The sequence below is a fragment of the Lynx canadensis genome, chromosome C1, assembly GCF_007474595.2.
Source record: "Lynx canadensis isolate LIC74 chromosome C1, mLynCan4.pri.v2, whole genome shotgun sequence".
Lineage (NCBI taxonomy): Eukaryota > Metazoa > Chordata > Mammalia > Carnivora > Felidae > Lynx > Lynx canadensis.
Window position 1 is genome coordinate 197,997,647 of NC_044310.1, and position 25,467 is coordinate 198,023,113.

The 25,467-nt window shown below is 39.5% G+C and overlaps 1 protein-coding gene across 2 annotated transcripts; it reads right to left on the bottom strand.

The window, feature by feature from the left end:
- Positions 1-442: 442 nt before the first annotated feature.
- Positions 443-25,003, bottom strand: LOC115521245 (dnaJ homolog subfamily A member 1-like). 2 transcript variants are annotated; one of them, XM_030326329.1, is made up of 4 exons: positions 24,992-24,997; positions 21,834-21,835; positions 18,882-18,892; positions 443-1,283 (listed from the first exon to the last, which is right to left on the bottom strand). In XM_030326329.1, coding segments are annotated over exons 3-4 (843 nt in total). In that variant the 5' UTR covers positions 18,884-18,892; positions 21,834-21,835; positions 24,992-24,997. The 2 variants fall into 2 exon arrangements, 1 of the variants encoding a protein (XP_030182189.1); XR_004344041.1 differs by having other exon boundaries at positions 902-978; positions 24,992-25,003.
- Between the last annotated feature and the right edge of the window lie 464 nt (positions 25,004-25,467).

Consider the following 25,467-nt stretch of genomic DNA (forward strand, 5'->3'; position numbering starts at 1 on the left):
ATTTTTCATATTTTCTAAGCTACTAAATTTAACTATGGCGGGTTATAATTTTTTCAGTGAGCAGTTTTCTCTACTAATCCTTAAGACTATAGATTCAAATCTATGCCCATCAACTTTAATTTTGTTTTCTGTGTGTGTGTGTGTGTGTGTGTGTGTGTGTGTGTGAGTGAATGAGTGATAAGAGGGGAATAAGGAGGTGAGGTTCACAACTATGGTAGATACTGTGCTTTTATTTTTTTATTTTATTTTTTTAGAGCTTTTATATTTTTTATTCTTCATTTCACTTTTAAAACACTACTATAGTTGAATATTAAAACAAAAATAGTAGCAAGAGTGAGCTATGATTATAGTCCTTCACTCGTTCACTACTGCATGTACCAGCAATGTTATTCACTGGCCCCATTAAGAGGTCTGACCTCCCCGAGGGTGATGTTCATCATCCTCATATGCTTCTCCGTTGTAATGGCGCAGTCTTTTCCTGATTTGGATCAAAGTCCACCAGTTCTACCTGGTCCATTTCATCAGTCTCTTCTACTCCCTTCCTCTCAGGTAGGAGTTTTTCCAGCAATGAGAGTTTATTAGGAGAGAGAAAGCCATTCTCAGGAAAGTTTACCTTAAATTCGATGACTAGGCAACCCTTTTCATATGGTCTACGATAAATTGGCATGCCTTTATTCAGCACCCACTTGATATTTCCATGCTTGACAATCTGACCTGGATGAGAGGTAATGACAATGGCTCTGTTGTTAAGAGTAGATATTGGCTTTTGAAAGCCGCACAGTGCTTCAACCAGCTGTATGTCCATACACATGAAAAGATCCTCTCCTCGCCTAGTAAAAACAACATGGTCCTTCTGATCTAAAACAACGATAATATCTCCTGGTTCCAGTCCAGGTTCTTGGTCTCCTTCACCATGGAATGTTATCTTCTGGCCATCTTTCATGCCTTTGTCAATATGAACTTCTAGAATCTTCTTTTCTTGAACTATCTTCCTTCCATTGCAGCTTTTACATCTATCTTTAGGATTGATCCGTTCCCCATGGCCATGGCACTCCATGCACACAGATTGAATTTGCTGAACCATTCCAGGTCCTATCTGATGAATTCTTATTTGCATTCCAGTACCTCTGCAATTGGGACAACATTCTACCGCTCCTTTCTTACCACCTCGGCCTTCACATTTGTTGCAAATCACATTCTTTTGCAGAGCTAGTTTTCTTGTTGCACCATTATATAAATCTTCTAAGGTTACAGAGAACTGATGCACAACATTTTTACCTCTCCTTTCTCTCTGCATCCTTCCTCCTCCCCCCAAAAACATATCAAAGATGTCCATGGGGGGAGCCAAAACCACCATCTTCTCCACTTTCTTTAATGCCTGTTCTCCTCCTTTGTCATACAATTCCCTTTTCTTCACATCAGATAGCACTTCAAAAGCTTGAGAAATCTGTTTAAACTTCTCTCCTTCATTTGGATTCTTGTCAGGGTGGTACTTCAAAACCAATTTCCTGTAAGCCTTTTTCAATTCTTCCTGGGTGGCATTGGGTTTGACCCCCCCAAAACATCACAGTAAGTAGTTTCTTTCACTGTTTTCTACAGCTGGTGAAGGGGCTGAGGCTGGTGTGGGGGAGCAGAAGGAGCGCATTGCTGGGCGCAGCTCCCCCGGCAGCTGCTCCTCCGCTTTTCACCAAGCGTTTTGGAAAGTTCCCGATACTGTGCTTTTAAAGAGAAAATAAAACCTACTATAAATAAAGCAGGCAATTTTTTATTTTCATTTTTTAATTTTTTAGAAAGATTTATTTGTTTTTGAGAGAGAAAGTGGGGAAGGAGCAGAGAGAGAGAGAAGAAGAAGAAGAAGAAGAAGAAGAAGAAGAAGAAGAAGATCCAAAGTGGGCTCTGTGCTGACAGCAGCAAGCTCCATGTGGGGCTTAAACCTGTGAGCCATGATTTCATGACCTGAGTCGAAATCTCATGCTCACTGAACCGACTGAGCCACCCAAGTGCCCCAAGGCAGGCAGTTTTTTAAAAGAACAGCTCTTTAAAAAACTTATGTATTTTGCCACTTTGCAGAAGTGATAATAAAACTGATTATTCATTGATCCCAGAGGATTGGCTACAGCAAAAATCAAGGAAGAGCATGAACATTTTCCAGTGAGTTCATACATTCTGAAAATTAAGGCCAGGAAAACCCCAGACCCTTAGAAGCCTCCCAGGAGCCTTTTGCAACTATCAGCTTAATTTTCTACATTTGTTACAAATTACTGGAACAATGATTTATATTTACTATTCTAATACTTTCCCTTGCTTTTTAAATTCACTTTCCTTTAGAGACATAGTCATCTCTTTGACTCTACATTTATAAATTGTGGATATGCCAATTCTTCTGTGCTGCTGTTGCCATCTTAGTTTTCAAGGCTTTTGTTTTCTTCCCTGGGTATTTTTAGTGCATCCCTGTCTGTTTCCCTATGTGTGTCCTTTTAAATTTATTGTGAATACTACGTCTTCTAGTTGCTAGTTCAGTTTTCTCACATACTAGAGTGATTAACCAGTCCCTCTTAGACTCCTCAGTGGCAATCTCTTGAATCCCAGATCTCACTGAATATCTTTCCAAGTCCTCCAGTCAAATTCAGATTATGTTACCTCTCCTATCATTTAGGGCCCTGTCCTCTCAGGACATTTTTCTGCCCATCCCTACTACAGCGCCCCCCCCCCCCATTTCCTTCTCCGTCCAAACTGTCACATGGTTCTCATCATTAAAAGTGTAGATTGATTCCTATTTTCTCTCAGACTTTCCAGACTAAAAAATTGAATGTTGCTTTTTAAATCAGCTTTTAATGATAGTAGTGATGGTTGTATTCTGGAGGTATGCGTGCATGTGTATTTTTATTCGTAGCCTTTCAGGTTCCAATTCTCTAAATAAAATGTACTCTGCCTATTCAAAGTCCATTCAGTATAACTACCAAAGGCACAGAAAAGCAGTTCCCAATTAAGATATAGTCACGTAGGTCATGGTTACCAAGGCTCTTGGCTGGGACTCCCAACTAGCTTCTCTGTCATATCTCAGTGTTGTAATTGTGACCAGTTTTATTTAAATATTCCTGCCACTTTTAATTCAAAGTGTATTGACTGGTTTGTTTTGGCTTCCTTTTTTTTCCTATTTTAATCACAACATGCTTAAATATTTTACTTTCAAGTATATTTTTGGTTGGGATAAAATAGTCAAGGACATTAAGCTGAAAATCAATGAGCATATATTAATAGTATGTCTTTTACTATATGATTTTATATTCAGGAATCTGTTCTAATGCTATACAACTTGAAAAATAAATGTAATGGTTATTACATTGAAGAACAAAAAAAGCTTAAATATCTTGATAAGCTATGTTAGATACAGTGTAAAGGATTTCAATCCATTTTTATGGCTTTGTTTGGCTTAAATGGAGTGTTTAGTTAATAATACTATGAATTATGTCTTCTATTTTATTTACTTCACAGATAGCTACATCATTAACCACCCTATTTTTTAGAAAATTTGCTATGTAATCTACTAATAGAATTCCCACAAGAAATAGAATTTTCTACTGTGAAACACATTTTCGTAATTCACATATATCCGATTATTACATTAGGTAATGATATGTGGTAACCTATGCAAGTATATAAATGACTAAAAATGTAGAGACCTTTTGTTTCATATTCTTAACATTTTACCATTTTGCAGTTGAAACCAGGGATATATTTTTCTTTTCTTTTTCTTTTTTTTTCTTTCTGTATTTAAAAACAAGCTTCCCTTCTTTGGTTCACAGAAAGCTAGCCATTTTTAATACGGCTTTTTAGGATATTCTCCACAATCAATATTTTGTATAGGTGGACACTGAAAGCAATGAAGCAATAGCTTGATGATATAATCATGACAGTAGTAATAAAAGTTGCATTACTTTATATATATGTACAATGGCATTTGTTTATTGATCTCAAAATTGTGTCTGTGCTTGTAGATTATGCATTCATATGTGTTAAATACCTACAGTAACATTAGAGTGAAGGTTTAAAGTGATTGGTGAGTTTTTTCATCTGAACTGTTATGCGTCCCATCTTTAGTTTAAATGTGCCAATCATCTTTATTTTTAATTAACAAACATATATTAATTAACCAGCAGTTGTTTCAATAATGTTCAGAGAGGAAATCTCAAGATTAATACATTTTGCACGTAAGATATAAACATCTAAAATTTTAAGTGCCTGATCGGAATTTTTCTTTCCTCCCCCTCTTAGAATTATACCCACTCTTAACTTCTTGATTTTCTGATGTTTATCTTCAGCCAGGATACCTCCTCTGAACTCCAACTTCTTACTTTACATCTTTAAAAGACATTTCAAACTTGCTATGGCAGATATAAGCCCCTGACCTACTTCTTTCCTATTTCATTTAGTTTCCTAACTCCTTTTGCCCAGGTATTTGATTCAAAAATCTCAGAAATCTTGAGTCCTCTCATTCTTCCATGATGAATATTTTATTAGGGAAACCTATTGGTTTTCCTTCAGACTATATCCAGTATCTGACCACTCCTCTCCATCTCCACTTATACTTCAAGCCAACACCGCATATCACTGATTAAAATAGCCTCCTAACTAGTCTCTCTGTTTATGCCTTTGTTCCCCTTCAAACTCAGCCAAGTCTATCCTCAAAAGAGTAGCCAAAGCAATCCCATTAAAATATAGTCAGATCTTACCCTTATGCTCACAAAACCCATTGGCTCTTTATTTAACTTAAAACAAAGGTTATTAAAGTCCTTAATAACCAACAAACTCTTACGTGATTAAGAGCCCTGTTAACTCTCTAACTTCATCTCATGATACTCTGCTCCTTGTTCACTCTACCCCAGGCATAACTGGTCTTCTTTGAATAGACCAGATAATTTCTTCATCAGGGCCTTTGCAATTGCCAATCTGCTGCCTAGAATAATATTCTCTCAGAAGTCTATATTGTTTTTTCCTTTGCCTACTTTAGATCTTATCCATATGATAGCTTCTCAATGAGGCCTTTCTTGTCAAAATATTATAAACGTTCTCTGATACCTCTTATCTACTTTCTCTGATGTTGTCTTCTCCTTCATACTATTTCTCTTGAAGTTTTTATTCTCTGCCTCTCTTCTAGAATACATTTTTTAATGGAGGCCAGGATATTTTTCCTTTTTATTTCCCCTGCTATTCCATAGTATTTGACACATAATAGATGCTCAATAATATCTGGTTGATGCATGAATAACTTTTCCTATTCTTCCCCCATAGGGAAGAAAATTGGAATAGAGTGAGAGAGGATTCCTTAGTATAAGCTAAGAATGTAAGCATTCATCTCAAGGTTCTAAACAGATACTCTGAGTTATGGTGATTCCTACATCTCAATCTCTTTTTGACACAGTGTGGTCAAGAAACAAGAGATCCTCTAGCTTTGAAAAACAGAATAACAACCCACTTTAAGTCCCATTCTTGTGTTTTGTTGGAAGAATATTCTGAATGGCAGGTATGGTAAATAGTGTCCTCCAAAACAACTTACTCATTGAAATCTTTTTGGGTAGAGGTGAGGGGAATAGGGATTAGATCTGTTTGCTAGCATAAAATTATCAGTATTCTTCGTATTCACTAGAATTTTAAATGCCCTGCAGTGGTTGATTACATTCTCATACTACCTGGACTTGTATAACAAATTACAGTGTGAGGAATGCAAAGATCATAATGAGATACATGAAATATCTTTTCCTTTTCCCATCTTATCCTGAACCAGAAGACAATCAATGATGGGAATCAATAGGCTTCAGTCAATCTGAAGAAAAAGAGGAGGAGCAATTGACTTAAAATGCTTCTCAGTTAAACCTTTCATGCCTAGCCTATTGCAGATGTCTGGCCCTTTCTGTCTTCAGTCCTCTGGAGGCATCAGAGAATGAATACCCATCACAACAGCCCTGTCACTTTCTTTGAAAACAGAATGCCTGAATCTTGAACTCACAGTATGCACTCTGTTCATCTGCTTGATCACAAAGGTTGGGAACAATCCCATGTATGTCATTACATAAATTTGACATTTATATTTGAAAAGGTTTACTCTTCTATTAGTTCATCTATAAAACTCCCTATTATGATTTCATAAGACATTATGGGGCATTAGGATACAAAGATTGGTTAATATTGCACAGTCAGTGCATACTTTATGCTTATAGCAAAGAGAATTTATGATTGAAATTATATTAGAAAACACCAAGTTTTGCAGTTAGTTTCATAACATTTTACCCAATTATGGAGTAGAGGGTGGGGCAGAAAAATCAATGTTTTCTTTGAACTTCTCAGTTGTTGATGACTATGCTAAGTTGCTTTTTACATTTACATTTATGTTATGTTATGTTATGTTATTATTTTATTTTAATTTACATACAAATTAGTTAGCATATAGTGCAACAATGATTTCAGGAGTAAATTCCTTAGTGCCTCTTACCCATTTAGCCCATCCCCCCTCACACACCCCCTCCGGTAACCCTCTATTTGTCCTCCATATTTGTGAGTCTCTTATGTTTTTTCTGCCTCCCTGTTTTTATATTATTTTTGTTCCCTACCCTTATGTTCATCTGTTTTGTCTCTTAAAGTCCTCATATGAGTGAAGTCATGTGATTTTTGTCTTTCTCTAATTTCGCTTAGCATAATACCCTCTAGTTACATTGTGTGTGTGTGTATGTATATATATACATATATACGTATATATGTGTGTGTGTGTATATATATATATATATATATATATATATACACCACATTTTCTTTTTTTTTTTATTTTTTTAAATTTTTTTTTTCAACGTTTATTTATTTTTGGGACAGAGAGAGACAGAGCATGAACGGGGGAGGGGCAGAGAGAGAGGGAGACACAGAATCGGAAGCAGGCTCCAGGCTCTGGGCCATCATCAGCCCAGAGCCCGACGCGGGGCTCGAACTCACGGACCGCGAGATCGTGACCTGGCTGAAGTCGGACGCTTAACCGACTGCGCCACCCAGGCGCCCCTACACCACATTTTCTTTATACATTCATCCATCTCTATGGAAATTTGGGCTCTTTCCATACTTTGGCTATTGTTGATAGTGCTGCTATAAACATGGGGGTGCATGTGACCCTTTGAAACAGCACACCTGTATCCCTTGGATAAATCCCTAGTAGTGCAATTGCTGGGTCGTAGGGTAGTTCTATTTTTAGTTTTTTGAAGAACCTCCATACTGTTTTCCAGAGTGGCTGCACCAGCTTGCATTGCCACCAACAATACAAAAGAGATCCTCTTTCTCCTATTCCTTGCCAACATCTGTTGTTGCCTGAGTTGTTAATTTAAGCCATTCTGACTGGTGTGAGGTGGTATCTCCTTGTGGTTTTGATTTGTATTTCCCTGATGATGAGTGATGTTGAGCATTTTTTCATGTGTCAGTTGGCCATCTGAATGTCTTCTTTGGAGAAGTGTCTATTCATGTCTTTTGCCCATTTCTTCACTGGATTATTTTTTTTGGGGGGGGTTGAATTTGATAAGTTCTTTATAGATTTTGGATATGAACCCTTTATCTGATATGTCATTTGCAAATATCTTCTCCCATTCTGTTGGTTGCCTTTTAGTTTTGCTGATTGTTTCCTTTGCTGTGCAGAAGCTTTTTATTTTGATGAGGTCCCAGTAGTTCATTTTTGCTTTTGTTTCCCTTGCCTCAGGAGAAGTGTTGAGTAAGAAGTTGCTGTAGCCAAGATCAAAGAGGTTTTTGCCTGCTTTCTCCTCAAGCATTTTGATGGCTTCCTGTCTTACATTGAGGTCTTTCATCCATTTTGAGTTTATTTTTGTGTATGGTGTAAGAAAGTGGTCCAGGTTCATTTTTCTGCATGTTGCTGTCCAGTTTTCCCAGCACCACTTGCTGAAGAGACTGTCTTTATTCCATTGGTTATTATTTCATGCTTTGTCAAATATTAGTTGGCCATATATTTGTGGGTCCATTTCTGGGTTCTCTATTCTGTTCCATTGATCTGAGTGTCTGTTCTTGTGCCAATAACATACTGTCTTGATGATTACAGCTTTGAGATATAGCTTGAAGTCTGGGATTGTGATGCCTCCTGCTTTGGTTTTCTTTTTCAAGATTGCTTTGGCTATTCGGGGTCTTTTCTGGTTCCATACAAATTTTAAGATTATTTGTTCTAGCTCTGTGAAGAATGCTGGTGTTATTTTGATAGGGATTGCATTGAATATGTAGATTGCTTTGAGTAGTATCAACATTTTAACAGTATTTGTTCTTCCTATCCAGGAGTATGGAATCTTTTTTCAATTTTGTGTCTTCTTCAATTTCTTTAATAAGCTTTCTACAGTTTTCAGTGTCTAGATTTTTCACCTCTTTAGTTAGATTTATTCCTAGGTATTTTATGGTTTTTGGTGCAACTATAAATGGGACTGATTCCTTGATTTCTCTTTATGTTGCTTCATTGCTGGTGTATAGGAATGCAACCTATTTCTGTGCGTTGATTTTATATCCTGCAACTTTGCTGAATTCATGAATCAGTTCTAGCAGTTTTTTGGTGGAATATTTAGGGTTTTCCAAATAGAGCATCATGTCATCTGCGAAGAGTGAAAGTTTGACCTCTTCCTGGCCTATTTGATGCCTTTTATTTCTTTGTGTTGTCTGATTGCTGAGGCTAAGACTTCCAATACTATGTTAAATAACAGTGGCAAGAGTGGACATCCCTGTTTTGTTCCTGACCTTAGGGGGAAAGCTCTCAGTTTTTCCCCATTGAGGATGATATTAGCGTTGGGTCGTTCATATATGGCTTTTATGATCTCAAGGTATACTGCTTCTATTCCTACTTTCTTGATGGTTTTTATCAAGAAAGGATGCTGTATTTTGTTGAATGCTTTCTTTGCATCTAATGAGAGGATCATTTGGTTCTTGCCCTTTCTTTTATTGATGTGATGAATCACGTTAATTGTTTTGCCACTATTGAACCAGCCCTGCATCTCAGGTATAAATCCCACTTGGTTATGGTGAATAATTTTTTTAATGTATTGTAGGATCCAGTTGGCTAATATCTTGTTGAGAATTTTTGCATCCATGTTCATCAGGAAAATTGGTCTATAGTTTTCCTTTTTAGTGGGGTCTCTGGTTTTGGAATCAAGGTCATGCTGGCTTCATAGAAAGAGTTTAGAAGTTTTCCTTCCATTTCTATTTTTTGGAACAGCTTTAAGAGAATAGGTGTTAACTCTTCCTTAAATGTTTGGTAGAATTCCCCTGGAAATCCATCTGGCCCTGGACATCCATCTGGCCCTGGACTCTTGTTTTTTGGCAGATTTTTGATTACTAATTTGATTTCCTTACAGGTTATGGGTTTGTTCAAATTTTCTATTTCTTCCTGTTTAAGTTTTGGTAGTGTAAATGTTTCTAGGAATTTGTCCATTTCTTACAGGTTGCTCATTTTATTGGCATATAATTGCTCATAATATTCTCTTATGATTGTTTTTATTTCTGCTGTGTTGGTTGGTTGTGATCATTCTTCTTTCATTCTTGATTTTACTTATTTGGGTCCTTTCCTTTTTGTTTTTGATCAAACTGTCACTGGCTAGTGGTTTATCAGTTTTGTTTATTCTTTCAAAGAACCAGCTTCTGGTTTCATTGATCTGTTCTACTATTTTTTTTTTTTTTGTTTCGATAGCATTAATTTCTGCTCTAATCTTTATTATTTCCTGTCTATTGCTGGTTTGGGGTTTTATTTGCTGTTCCTTTTCCAGCTCTTTAAGGCATAAGGTTAGGTTGTGTATCTGAGATCTTTCTTCCTTCTTTAGGAAGGCCTGGATTGCTATATACTTCCTCTTATGACCACCTTTGCTGCATCCCAGAGGTTTTGGGTTGTGGTGTTATCATTTTCATGGGCTTCCATATACTTTTTAATTTCCTCTTTAACTTCTTGGTTAGTCCATTCATTCTTTAGGAGGATGTTCTTCAGTCTCCAAATATTTGTTACCTTTCCAAATTTTTTCTTGTGGTTGATTTGGAGTTTCATAGCATTGTGGTCTGAAAATATGCACAGTATGATCTTAGTCTTTTTGTATTTGTTGAAGGTTGATTTCTGTTGCAGTATGTGATCTATTCTGGAGAGCATTTCATGTGCACTGGAGAAGAATGTGTATTCTGCTGCTTTAAGATAAAATGTTCTGAATATATGTTAAGTCCGTCTAGTCCAGTGTGTCATTCAAAGCCATTGTTTCCTTGTTGATTTTTTGATTAGATGATCATAGCCATTGCTATGAGTGGGGTGTTGAAGTCTTCTACAATTATGGTATTACTATCAATGAGTTCCTTTATGTTTGTGATTAATTGATTTATATATTTGTGTGCTTTCACATTTGGTGCATAAATGTTTACGATTATTAGGTCTTCTTGGTGGATAGACCCCTTAATTATGATTTAATGCCCTTCTTCATCTCTTGATACAGTCTTTATTTTATTTTATTTTATTTTATTTTATTTTTTTAAAGTTTATTTTTTTTTCAATATATGAAATTTATTGTCAAATTGGTTTCCATACAACACCCAGTGCTCATCCAAAAAGATGCCCTCCTCAATACCCATCACCCACCCTCCTCTCCCTCCCACCCCCCATCAACCCTCAGTTTGTTCTCAGTTTTTTAGAGTCTCTTATGCTTTGGCTCTCTCCCTCTCTAACCTCTTTTTTTTTCCCTTCCCCACCCCCATGGATTTCTGTTAAGTTTCTCAGGATCCACATAAGAGTAAAAACATATGGTATCAGTCTTTCTCTGTATGGCTTATTTCACTTAGCATAACACTCTCCAGTTCCATCCACGTTGCTACAAAGGGCCATATTTCATTCTTTCTCATTGCCATGTAGTACTCCGTTGTGTATATACACCACAATTTCTTTATCCATTCATCACTTGATGGACATTTGGGCTCTTTCCATCATTTGGCTATTGTTGAGAGTGCTGCTATAAACATTGGGGTACAAGTGCCCCTATGCATCAGTACTCCTGTATCCCTTGGGTCAATTCCTAGCAGTGCTATTGCTGGGTCATAGGGTAGGTCTATTTTTAATTTTTTGAGGAACCTCCACACTGTTTTTCAGAGTGGCTGCACCAATTTGCATTCCCACCAACAGTGCAAGAGGGTTCCTGTTTCTCCACATCCTCTCCAGCATCTAGAGTCTCCTGATTTGTTCATTTTGGCCACTGACTGGCGTGAGGTGATATCTGAGTGTGGTTTTGATTTGTATTTCCCTGATGAGGAGCGACGTTGAGCATCTTTTCATGTGCCTGTTGGCCATCTGGATGTCTTCTTTAGAGAAGTGTCTATTCATGTTTTCTGCCCATTTCTTCACTGGGTTATTTGTTTTTCGGGTGTGGAGTTTGGTGAGCTCTTTATAGATTTTGGATACTAGCCCTTTGTCCTATATGTTATTTGCAAATATCTTTTCCCATTCCATTGGTTGCCTTTTAGTTTTGTTGGTTGTTTCCTTTGCTGTGCAGAAGGTTTTTATCTTCATAAGGTCCCAGTAATTCACTTTTGCTTTTAATTCCCTTGCCTTTGGGGATGTGTCGAGGAAGAGATTGCTATGACTGAGGTCAGAGAGGTCTTTTCCTGCTTTCTCCTCTAGGGTTTTGATGGTTTCCTATCTCACATTCAGGTCCTTTATCCATTTTGAGTTTACTTTTGTGAATGGTGTGAGAAAGTGGTCTAGTTTCAACCTTCTGCATGTTGCTGTCCAATTCTCCCAGCACCATTTGTTAAAGAGACTGTCTTTTTTCCATTGGATATTCTTTCCTGCTTTGTCAAAGATGAGGTGGCCATATGTTTGTGGGTCTAGTTCTGGGTTTCTACTCTATTCCATTGGTCTATGTGTCTGTTTTTGTGCCAATACCATGCTGTCTTGATAATTACAGCTTGGTAGTAGAGGCTAAAGTCTGGGATTGTGATGCCTCCTGCTTTGGTCTTCTTCTTCAAAATTACTTTGGCTATTCGGGGCCTTTTGTGGTTCCATATGAATTCTAGGATTGCTTGTTCTAGGTTCGAGAAGAATGCTGGTGCAATTTTGATTGGGATTGCATTGAGTGTGTAGATAGCTTTGGTACTATTGACATTTTGACAATATTTATTCTTCCAATCCATGAGCACGGAATGTTTTTCTGTTTCTTTATATATTCTTCAATTTCCTTCGTAAGCTTTATGTAGTTTTCAGCATACAGATCTTGTACATCTTTGGTTAGATTTATTCCTAGGTATTTTATACTTCTTGGTGCAGTTGTGAATGGGATTAGTTTCTTTATTTGTCTTTCTGTTGTTTCATTATTAGTGTATAAGAATGCAACTGATTTCTGTACATTGATTTTGTATCCTGCGACTTTACTGAATTCATGTATCAGTTCTAGCAGACTTTTGGTGGAGTCTATAGGGTTCTCCATGTATAATATCATGTCATCTGCAAAAAGTGAAAGCTTGACTTCATCTTTTCCAATTTTGATGTCTTTGATTTCCTTTTGTTGTCTGATTGCTGATGCGAGAACTTCCAACACTATGTTAAACAACAGCGGTGAGAGTGGACATCCCTGTCATGTTCCTGATTTCAGGGGAAAGCTCTCAGTTTTCCCCATTGAGGATGATTTTAGCTGTGGGCTATTCATAAATGGCTTTTATGATCTTTAAGTATGTTCCTTCTATCCTGACTTTCTCAAGGGTTTTTATTAAGAAAGGATGCTGAATTTTGTCAAATGCCTTTTTTGTATCGATTGACAGGATCATTTGGTTCTTATGTTTTCTTTTATTAAGGTGATGTATCACATTGATTGATTTGCCAATGTTGAACCAGCCCTGTATCCCAGGAATGAATCCCACTTGATCATGGTGAATAATTCTTTTTATATGCTGTTGAATTCGATTTGCTAGTATCTTATTGAGAATTTTTGCATCCATATTCATCAGGGATATTGGCCTATAGTTCTCTTTTTTTACTGGGTCTCCGGTTTAGGAATCAAAGGAATGCTGGCTTCATAGAATGAGTCTGGAAGTTTTCCTTCCCTTTCTATTTCTTGGAATAGCTTGAGAAAGAAAGGTATTATCTCTGCTTTAAACGTCTGGTAGAACTCCCCTGGGAAGCCATCTGGTCCTGGACTCTTATTTGTTGGGAGGTTTTTGAGAACTGATTCAGTTTCTTCGCTGGTTATGGGTCTGTTCAAGCTTTCTATTTCCTCCTGATTGAGTTTTGGAAGTATGTGGGTGTAAGGAATTTATCCATTTCTTCCAGGTTGTCCAGTTTGTTGGCATATAATTTTTCATAGTATTCCCTGGTAATTGCTTATATTTCTGAGGGATTGGTTGTAATAATTCCATTTTCATTCATTATTTTATCTATTTGGGTCATCTCCCTTTTTTTTTTTTTTTTTGAGAAGCCTGGCTAGATGTTTATCATTTTTGTTTATTTTTTCAAAAAACCAACTCTTGGTTTCATTGATCTGCTCTACAGTATTTTTAAGACTCTATATTGTTTTTTTCTGCTCTGATCTTTATTATTTCTCTTCTTCTGCTGGGTTTAGGGTGTCTTTGCTGTTCTGCTTCTATTTCCTTTAGGTGTGCTGTTAGATTTTGTATTTGGGATTTTTCTTGTTTCTTGAGATAGGCCTGGATTGCAATGTATTTTCCTCTCAGGACTGCCTTCGCTGCGTCCCAAAGCATTTAGATTGTTGTATTTTCATTTTCCTTTGTTTCCATATATTTTTTAATTTCTTCTCTAATTGCCTGGTTGACTCATTCATTCTTTAGTAGAGTGTTCTCTAACCTCCATGCTTTTGGAGGTTTTCCAGGCTTTTCCCTGTGGTTGATTTCAAGCTTCATAGCATTGTGGTCTGAAAGTATGCATGGTATGATCTCAATTATTGTATACTTATGAAGGGCTGTTTTGTGACCCAGTATGTGATCTATCTTTGAGAAGGTTCCATGTGCACTCGAGAAGAAAGTATATTCTGTTGCTTTGGGATGCAGAGTTCTAAATATATCTGTCAAGTCCATCTGATCCAATGTGTCATTCAGGGTCCTTGTTTCTTTATTGAGCGTGTGTCTAGATGATCTATCCATTTCTGTAAGTGGAGTGTTAAAGTCCCCTGCAATTACCACATTCTTATCAATAAGGTTGCTTATGTTTGTGATTAATTGTTTTATATATTTGGGGGCTCCTGTATTCGGCGCATGGACATTTATAATTGTTAGCTCTTCCTGATGGATAGACCCTGTAATTATTATATAATGCCCTTCTTCATCTCTTGTTACAGCCTTAAATTTAAAGTCTAGTTTGTCTGATATAAGTATGGCTACTCCAGCTTTGTTTTGACTTCCAGTAGCATGATAAATAGTTTTCCATCCCCTCACTTTCAATCGGAAGGTGTACTCAGGTCTAAAATGAGTCTCTTGCAGACAGAAAATAGATGGGTCTTGTTTTTTTATCCATTCTGCTACCCTATGTCTTTTCGTTGGCGCATTTAGTCCATTTACGTTCAGTGTTATTATAGAAAGATATGGGTTTAGAGTCATTGTGATGTATGTAGGTTTCATGCTTGTAGCAATGTGTCTGGTACTTTGTCTCACAGGATCCCCCTTAGGATCTCTTGTAGGGCTGGTTTAGTGGTGACGAATTCCTTCAGTTTTTCTTTGTTTGGGAAGACCTTTATCTCTCCTTCTATTCTGAATGAGAGACAGCTGGATAAAGGATTCTCGGCTGCATATTTTTCTGTTCATCACATTGAAGATTTCCTGCCATTCCTTTCTGGCCTGCCAAGTTTCAGAAGAGAGATCAGTCACAGGTCTTATAGGTCTCCCTTTATATGTTAGAGCATGTTTATCCCTAGCTGCTTTCAGAATTTTCTCTTTATCCTTGTATTTTGCCAGTTTCACTATGATATGTCATGCAGAAGATCGATTCAAGTTACGTCTGAAGGGAGTTCTCTGTGCCTCTTGGATTTCAATGCCTTTTTCCTTCCCCAGATCAGGGAATTTCTCAGCTATTATTTCTTCAAGTACCCCTTCAGCACCTTTCCCTCTCTCTTCCTCCTCTGGAATACCAATTATGTGTAGATTATTTCTCTTTAGTGCATCACTTAGTTCTCTAATTTTCCCCTCATACTCCTGGATTTTTTTATCTCTCTTTTTCTCAGCTTCCTCTTTTTCCATAATTTTATCTTCTAGTTCACCTATTCTCTCCTCTGCCTCTTCAATTCGAGCTGTGGTCATCTCCATTTTATTTTGCAGCTCATTTATAGCATTTTCTAGTTCCTCCTGGCTGTTTCTTAATCCCTTGATCTCTGTAGCAATAGATTCTCTGCTGTCCTTTATACTGTTTTCAAGCCAGTGATTAATTTTATGACTATTATTCTAAATTCACTTTCTGTTATATTGTTTAAATTGTTTTTTGATCAGTTCGTTAGCTGTCGTTATTTCCTGGACGTTTTTTTGAGGGGAATTCTTCCATTTCGTCATTTTGGATAGTCCCTGGAGTGGTGAGGAACTTCAGGGCACTTCCCCTGTGCTGTCTTGAATAACCTGTGTTGGTGGGCGGGGCCGCAGTCGGACCTGATGTCTGCCCCCAGCCCACTGCTGGGGCCACAGTCAGACTGGTGTGTGCCTTCTCTTTCCCTCTCCTAGGGGCGGGATTCACTGTGGGGTGGTGTGGCCCATCTGGGCTACTTGCACACTTCCAGGCTTGTGGTGCTGGGGATCTGGCGTATTAGCTGGGGTGGGTCAGCAAGGTGCACGTGGGTGGGAGGGGTAGGCTCAGCTCGCTTATCCTTCGGTGATCCACTTTGGGAGGGGCCCTGCTGCACCGGGAGGGAGTCAGACCCACCGCCGGAGGGATGGATCCTCAGAAGCACAGTGTTGGGTGTTTGCGCAGTGCAAGCAAGTTCCCTGGCAGAAACTGGTTATCTTTGGGATTTTGGCTGGGGGGTGGACGAGGGAGATGGTGCTGGTGAGTGCCTTTGTACCCCACCAAGCTGAGCTCTGTCATCCGGGGCTCAACACTCTCCCTCCCGTTGTCCTCCAGTCCTCCCGTTCTCCGAGCAGATCTGTTAGCTTATAACCTTCCAAATGTTAAGTCCCACTTGCTATCGGAACACACTCTGTCTGGCCCCTCCGCTTTTGCAAGCCAGACTCGGGGCCTCTGTTTGGCTGGCAGGCTGCCCCTCTGCCCCGGCTCCCCCCTGCCAGTCCGTGTAGGGCACACCACCTCTTTGCCCTTCCTACCCTCTTCCATGGGCCTCTTGTCTGTGCTTGGTTCCAGAGAATCCGTTGTGCTAGTCTTCTGGCAGTGTTCTGGGTTATTTAGGCAGGTGTAGGTGGAATCCAAGTGATCAGCAGGATGCGGTGAGCCCAGCGTCCTCCTATGCCACCATCTTCCCCTCTTCTCCGATACAGTCTTTATTTTAAAGTCTAGATTGTCTGATATAATTATGGCTACTCCAGCTTTCTTTTGTTGACCATTAGTATGATAGATGGTTCTCCAACCCCTTACTTTCAATCTGAAGGTGTCTTTAGGTCTGAAGTGGGTCTCTTGTAAACAGCATGTAGATGCATCTTGTTTTCTTATCCATTCTGTTACCCTATGTCTTTTGATTGCAGCACTGAGTTCATTGACCTTTAGAGTGAGTGGTGAAGTATATGAATTTATTGCCATTATGTGGCTTGTAGAGTTGGAGTTTCTGGTGGTGTTCTCTGGTCCTTTCTAATCTTTGTTGCTTTTGGTATGTATGTATGTATGTATGTTTTTATATTTTCATCTTTTCTCCCCTCAGAGAGTCCCCCTCAAAATTTCTTGTAAGGCTGTTTTAGTGGTCACAAACCCCTTTAATTTTTGTTTGTCTGGGAAACTTTTTATCTCTCCTTCTATTTTGAATGACAGTCTTGCAGGGTAAAGAATTCTTGGCTGCATATTTTTTTGATTCAGCACAGTGAATATATCCTGCCACTCCTTTCTGGCCTGCCAAGTTTCTGTGGCTAGGTTGCTGCAAACCTGATCTGTCTTCCCTTGTAGGTTAAGGACGTTTTTTCCCTTGCTGCTTTCATGATTCTCTCTTTGCCTATTTAGTGAATTTGACTGTGATATGCCTTGTTGATGGTCGGTTTTTGTTGAATCTAATGGGAGTCCTCTGTGCTTCCTGGATTTTGATGTCTGTTCTTTCCCCAGGTTAGGAAACTTTTTGCTATGATTTGCTCACATAACCCTTCTACCCCTATTTCTGTTTCTTCCTCTTCTGGGACACCTATGATTCTGATGTTGTTCCTTTTTAATGAGTCACTGATCTCTCTAATTCTTAAATCATGCTCTTTTGCCTTAATCTCCCTCATTTTTTATGCTTCGTTATTCTCCATAAGTTTATCCTCTATATCACTGATTCTCTGTTCTGCCTCATCCATCGTTGCTGCTGCGGCATCCATTCATGATTGCAGCTCAGTTATAGCATTTTTTATTTCATCCTGACTAGTTTTTACTTCTTTTATCTCTGCAGAAAGGGATTCTGATCTATTTTTGACTCCAGCTAGTATTATTATCGAGATTCTAAATTCTGGTTCAGACATCTTGCTTGTATCTGTGTTGGTTAAGTCCCTGGCTGTCGTTTCTTACTGCTCTTTCTTTTGGGGTGAATTCCTTTGTTTCATCATTTTGAAGGGAGAAAAGGAATTGAGATAGAAAAAATTAAAATTAAAAAACATTAAAATTAAAATAATTAAACACACACACACACAATCAAATAAATGATGCTATATCCTAGGTGTGTTTTGGTCTGGGTGTTGAAAGTGGCTTGATAGATTAGAGAAAAAAGGGGAAAAAAGAAAAAAAAAGGTAATTGTTGGAAAATTTGAAGAAAATGAATACGTTGAAGTAGACAAAAATGAAATGATGGAAGTAAACTAGAATTTGAAAAAAAATTACACAAAAGTAAAAAAAATATAATTAAAAAAATCAATAAAAATATTTTTAATAATTATTAAAAATAAAAATGAGGGGGATTCTGGGAAGATGGCGACGTAGGAGGACGCTGGGCTCACCGCGCGTCCTGCTGATCACTTAGATTCCACCTACACCTGCCTAAATAACCCAGAAAACCGCCAGAGGATTAGCAGAACGGAGTCACCGGACCCAAGTGCAGACGAGAGGCCCACGGAAGAGGGTAGGAAGGGCGGCGAGGAGGTGCGCGCTCCACGGACTGGCGGGAGGGAGCCGGGGCGGAGGGGCGGCTCGCCAGCCAAGCAGAGCCCTCGAGTCCGGCTTGCAAAAGTGGAGGGGCCTGACGGACTGTGTTCCGACAGCAAGCGCGACTTAGCGTCTGGGAGGTCATAAGTTAACAACTCTGCTCGGAAAGCGGGAAGGCTGGAGGACAAAGGGAGGGTGAGCTGCGGAGCCCCCGGACGACAGAGCTCAGTTTGGCGGGGAACAAAGGTGCTCGCCAGCGCCATCTCCCCCGCCCATCCCCCAGCCAAAATCCCAAAGGGAACCGGTTCCTACCAGGGAAATTGCTCGCTCCGCGCAAACACCCAGCTCTGTGCTTCTGCGGAGCCAAACCTCCGGCAGCGGATCTGACTCCCTCCGGCTGCCACAGGGCCCCTCCTGAAGTGGATCACCTAAGGAGAAGCGAGCTAAGCCTGCCCCCCCTGCCGCCGTGCACCTTGCCTACCCACCCCAGCAAATACGCCAGATCCCCAGCATCACAAGCCTGGCAGTGTGCAAGTAGCCCAGACGGGCCACGCCACCCCACAGTGAATCCCGCCCCTAGGAGAGGGGAAGAGAAGGCACACACCAGTCTGACTGTGGCCCCAGCGGTGGGCTGGGGGCAGACATCAGGTCGGACTGCGGCCCCGCCCACCAACTCCAGTTATACACCACAGCACAGGGGAAGTGCCCTGAAGTTCCTCACCACACCAGGGACTATCCAAAATGACCAAGCAGAAGAATTCCCCTCAGAAGAATCTCCAGGAAATAACAACAGCTAATGAGCTGATCAAAAAGGATTTAAATAATATAACAGAAAGTGAATTTAGAATAATAGTCATAAAATTAATCGCTGGGCTGGAAAACAGCATACAGGACAGCAGAGAATCTCTTGCTACAGAGATCAAGGGACTAAGGAACAGTCACGAGGAGCTGAAAAACGCTTTAAAGGAAATGCAAAACAAAATGCAAACCACCACGGCTCGGATGGAAGAGGCAGAGGAGAGAATAGGTGAACTAGAAGATAAAGTTATGGAAAAAGAGGAAGCTGAGAAAAAGAGAGATAAAAAAATCCAGGAGTATGAGGGGAAAATTAGAGAACTAAGTGATACACTAAAAAGAAATAATATACGCATAATTGGTATCCCAGAGGAGGAAGAGAGAGGGAAAGGTGCTGAAGGGGTACTTGAAGAAATCATAGCTGAGAACTTCCCCGAACTGGGGAAGGAAAAAGGCATTGAAATCCAAGAGGCACAGAGAACTCCCTTCAGACGTAACTTGAATCGATCTTCTGCACGACATATCATAGTGAAACTGGCAAAATACAAGGATAAAGAGAAAATTCTGAAAGCAGCAAGGGGTAAACGTGCCCTCACATATAAAGGGAGACCTATAAGACTCGTGACTGATCTCTCTTTTGAAACTTGGCAGGCCAGAAAGAATTGGCACGAGATTTTCAGGGTGCTAGACAGCAAAAATATGCAGCCGAGAATCCTTTATCCAGCAAGTCTGTCATTTAGAATAGAAGGAGAGATAAAGGTCTTCCCAAACAAACAAAAACTGAAGGAATTTGTCACCACTAAACCAGCCCTACAAGAGATCCTAAGGGGGACCCTGTGAGACAAAGTACCAGAGACATCACTACAAGCATAAAACATACAGACATCACAATGACTCTAAACCCGTATCTTTCTATAATAACACTGAATGTAAATGGATTAAATGCGCCAACCAAAAGACATAGGGTATCAGAATGGATAAAAAAACAAGACCCATCTATTTGCTGTCTACAAGAGCCTCATTTTAGACCTGAGGACACCTTTAGATTCAGAGTGAGGGGATGGAGAACTATTTATCATGCTACTGGAAGCCAAAAGAAAGCTGGAGTAGCCATACTTATATCAGACAAACTAGACTTTAAATTAAAGGCTGTAACAAGAGATGAAGAAGGACATTATATAATAGTTACAGGGTCTATCCATCAGGAAGAGCTAACAATTATAAATGTCTATGCGCCGAATACCGGAGCCCCCAAGTATATAAAACAATTACTCATAAACAGAAGCAACCTTATTGATAAGAATGTGGTAATTGCAGGGGACTTTAACACCCCACTTACAGAAATGGATAGATCATCTACACACACGGTCAATAAAGAAACAAGGGCCCTGAATGAGACACTGGATCAGATGGACTTGACAGATATATTTAGAACTCTGCAACCCAAAGCAACAGAATATACTTTCTTCTCGAGTGCACATGGAACATTCTCAAAGATAGATCATATACTGGGTCACAAAACAGCCCTTCATAAGTTTACAAGAATTGAAATTATACCATGCATACTTTCAGACCACAATGCTATGAAGCTTGAAATCAACCACAGGAAAAAGTCTGGAAAACCTCCAAAAGCATGGAGGTTAAAGAACACCCTACTAACGAATGAGTGGGTCAACCAGGCAATTAGAGAAGAAATCAAAAAATATATGGAAACAAACGAAAATGAAAATACAACAATCCAAACGCTTTGGGACGCAGCGAAGGCAGTCCTGAGAGGAAAATACATTGCAATCCAGGCCTATCTCAAGAAACAAGAAAAATCCCAAACACAAAATCTTACAGCACACCTAAAGGAAATAGAAGCAGAACAGCAAAGACACCCCAAACCCAGCAGAAGAAGAGAAATAATAAAGATCAGAGCAGAAATAAACAATATAGAATCTAAAAAAACTGTAGAGCAGATCAACGAAACCAAGAGTTGGTTTTTTGAAAAAATAAACAAAATTGACAAACCTCTAGCCAGGCTTCTCAAAAAGAAAAGGGAGATGACCCAAATAGATAAAATCATGAATGAAAATGGAATTATTACAACCAATCCCTTAGAGATACAAACAATTACCAGGGAATACTATGAAAAATTATATGCCAACAAATTGGACAACCTGGAAGAAATGGACAAATTCCTGAACACCCACACTCTTTCGAAACTCAATCAGGAGGAAATAGAAAGCTTGAACAGACCCATAACCAGCGAAGAAATTGAATCGGTTATCAAAAATCTCCCAACAAATAAGAGTCCAGGACCAGATGGCTTCCCAGGGGAGTTCTACCAGACGTTTAAAGCAGAGATAATACCTATCCTTCTCAAGCTATTCCAAGAAATAGAAAGGGAAGGAAAACTTCCAGACTCATTCTATGAAGCCAGTATTACTTTGATTCCTAAACCAGACAGAGACCCAGTAAAAAAAGAGAACTACAGGCCAATATCCCTGATGAATATGGATGCAAAAATTCTCAATAAGATACTAGCAAATCGAATTCAACAGCATATAAAAAGAATTATTCACCATGATCAAGTGGGATTTATTCCTGGGATGCAGGGCTGGTTCAACATTCGCAAATCAATCAACGTGATCCATCACATTAACAAAAAAAAAGAGAAGAACCATATGATCCTGTCAATCGATGCAGAAAAGGCCTTTGACAAAATCCAGCACCCTTTCTTAATAAAAACCCTTGAGAAAGTCGGGATAGAAGGAACATACTTAAAGATCATAAAAGCCATTTATGAAAAGCCCACAGCTAACATCATCCTCAATGGGGAAAAACTGAGAGCTTTTTCCCTGAGATCAGGAACACGACAGGGATGCCCACTCTCACCGTTGTTGTTTAACATAGTGCTGGAAGTTCTAGCATCAGCAATCAGACAACAAAAGGAAATCAAAGGCATCAAAATTGGCAAAGATGAAGTCAAGCTTTCGCTTTTTGCAGATGACATGATATTATACATGGAAACTCCGATAGACTCCACCAAAAGTCTGCTAGAACTGATACATGAATTCAGCAAAGTTGCAGGATACAAAATCAATGTACAGAAATCAGTTGCATTCTTATACACTAACAACGAAGCAACAGAAAGACAAATAAAGAAACTGATCCCATTCACAATTGCACCAAGAAGCATAAAATACCTAGGAATAAATCTAACCAAAGATGTAAAGGATCTGTATGCTGAAAACTATAGAAAGCTTATGAAGGTAATTGAAGAAGATTTAAAGAAATGGAAAGACATTCCCTGCTCATGGATTGGAAAAATAAATATTGTCAAAATGTCAATACTACCCAAAGCTATCTACACATTCAATGCAATCCCAATCAAAATTGCACCAGCATTCTTCTCGAAATTAGAACAAGCAATCCTAAAATTCATATGGAACCACAAAAGGCCCCGAATAGCCAAAGGAATTTTGAAGAAGAAGACCAAAGCAGGAGGCATCACAATCCCAGACTTTAGCCTCTACTACAAAGCTGTCATCATCAAGACAGCATGGTATTGGCACAAAAACAGACACACAGACCAATGGAATAGAATAGAAACCCCAGAACTAGACCCACAAACGTATGGCCAACTCATCTTTGACAAAGCAGGAAAGAACATCCAATGGAAAAAAGACAGCCTCTTTAACAAATGGTCCTGGGAGAACTGGACAGCAACATGCAGAAGGTTGAAACTAGACCACTTTCTCACACCATTTACAAAAATAAACTCAAAATGGATAAAGGACCTAAATGTGAGACAGGAAACCATCAAAACCTTAGAGGAGAAAGCAGGAAAAGACCTCTCTGACCTCAGCCGTAGCAATCTCTTCCTCGACACATCCCCAAAGGCAAGGGAATTAAAAGCAAAAGTGAATTACTGGGACCTTATGAAGATAAAAACCTTCTGCACAGCAAAGGAAACAACCAACAAAACTAAAAGGCAACCAATGGAATGGGAAAAGATATTTGCAAATGACATATCGGACAAAGGGCTAGTATCTAAAATCTATAAAGAGCTCACCAAACTCCACACCCGAAAAACAAATAACCCAGTGAAGAAATGGGCAGAAAACATGAATAGACACTTCTCTAAAGAAGACATCCAGATGGCCAACAGGCACATGAAAAGATGTTCAGCGTCGCTCCTTATCAGGGAAATACAAATCAAAACCACACTCAGGTATCACCTCACGCCAGTCAGAGTGGCCAAAATGAACAAATCAGGAGACTATAGATGCTGGAGAGGATGTGGAGAAACGGGAACCCTCTTGCACTGTTGGTGGGAATGCAAATTGGTGCAGCCGCTCTGGAAAGCAGTGTGGAGGTTCCTCAGAAAATTAAAAATAGACCTACCCTATGACCCAGCAATAGCACTGCTAGGAATTTACCCAAGGGATACAGGAGTACTGATGCATAGGGGCACTTGTACCCCAATGTTCATAGCAGCACTCTCAACAATAGCCAAATTATGGAAAGAGCCTAAATGTCCATCAACTGATGAATGGATAAAGAAATTGTGGTTTATATACACAATGGAATACTACGTGGCAATGAGAAAAAATGAAATATGGCCTTTTGTAGCAACGTGGATGGAACTGGAGAGTGTGATGCTAAGTGAAATAAGCCATACAGAGAAAGACAGATACCATATGGTTTCACTCTTATGTGGATCCTGAGAAACTTAACAGGAACCCATGGGGGAGGGGAAGGAAAAAAAAAAAAAAAAAAAAAAAGGACGTTAGAGTGGGAGAGAGCCAAAGCATAAGAGACTGTTAAAAACTGAGAACAAACTGAGGGTTGATGGGGGGTGGGAGGGAGGGGAGGGTGGATGATGGGTATTGAGTAGGGCACCTTTTGGGATGAGCACTGGGTGTTGAATGGAAACCAATTTGTCAATAAATTTCATATATAAAAAAAAAAACAAAACAAAAAAAACAATTAAATGAGAAAAAAAATAAATAAATAAAAATGAATTTTTTTCTCTTTCTGTATTCAAGAAAAAGAAAAGAAATGCAAAAGAGAAAAAAAAAGCAAATCATTTGAAAATTTGAAAAAATGAATACACCAAAGTAGACTAAAATAAAATTATGGAAGTAAAATAGAATTTGAAAAACATTTACACAAAAGTAAAAAATATAGTGAAAAATGAAAAAAAATATTTTTAATAAAAATTGAAAATAACGATTTTTTTCTCTTTCTGTATTCAAGAAAAAGAAAAGAAATGAAAAAAGAGAAAAAAATTAAAAAAAGAAAGAAAAAAAAAGAAAGAAAATTGAATGGATGTACCTGCTAACAGACTGAAATATGACTGACGTTACTTTATTTTCCCCTGGAAGTCAGATCAGGAAGCACTTTATAGTCCATAAACTAAGCAGGCAGTGAGACTTCTGTTCTTGAAGGGCAAGGTTGCCCCAGTTGGGCAGGGCTTAGTGTAATGGCTCTGTTCTCCACTAGATGGTGCTGCTAGCCTGCTGGGGTGGATTGTTGTGGCACTTGTAGGTGCATATGCGCATGGGCGGGAGCGGTGAAAATGGCATCACCCAGCTATGCAGTCTGTGGTTTCGGAACTCTTTTCTCCTTGATCAGCAATCCTGCACCTGTCCTTTGTCTTCAGCTTTCATCCACTCCCCACTTTTACACTGTCTGTGACCAAGCCCCAGGTAGTACCTCTCTCCAGAGTTTTGTCTCAGATGCGGCTGATTTCCTGGCTCCTTATTTCTGAGGAACTGCAGCTTTGACCTGTTCCTCCCCGCTGCGGAGGGTCTCACTGAGTAATGGCTGAATACCGGCCGCACTCAGGAGAGTTCACAGGATCTTGCTGCTGCCTTTGCCCAGAGACTTCAGCCAGGTGCCAGCCCTCCCCAGAAAAAGTTCGCAAGATAGTGTAGCAGCAGCGTTTCAGGGATTATGGAAAATCACAGCACACATCTGGCACCAGGCTTCACCCTTAGGGCCTTGTTCCAGCACTATTTGAATGTGGCCGTTCTCTGGGGTCTGCTGGGCCCAGGTTGCCTCATAGCCTCTACCAAATGTCCTTCTAGCAGTGGAACTTCTTCTCCCTGTGTGGCTTGAGAACCTCCCAGACCCCACTCTGCTCCTGGGGATTCACCCTTCCCACCAGAGCACCGCCAGTTATCAAGCTGCAGAGTTGCAGACTCTGCGCTCCCTCTGTTTACAGTGTTAATGGAATTTAAACCCTCTCCTTTCTCCCTTTTTAGTTCAGTCCCTGCGGCTGTTTCCAATTTTCCACTTTCTCTCCAGCTGCTTTTGGGGAGGGATGCTTTTCCTGTATTCTCTCCACTGTCTCTGTCCTCTCTCTACATGAAAAAGCACGTCCCTGCCCTCCGCGGCTTCTCTGTCCCCAAGTTCACCTCTCCGTGCCATGTATCTGCTGA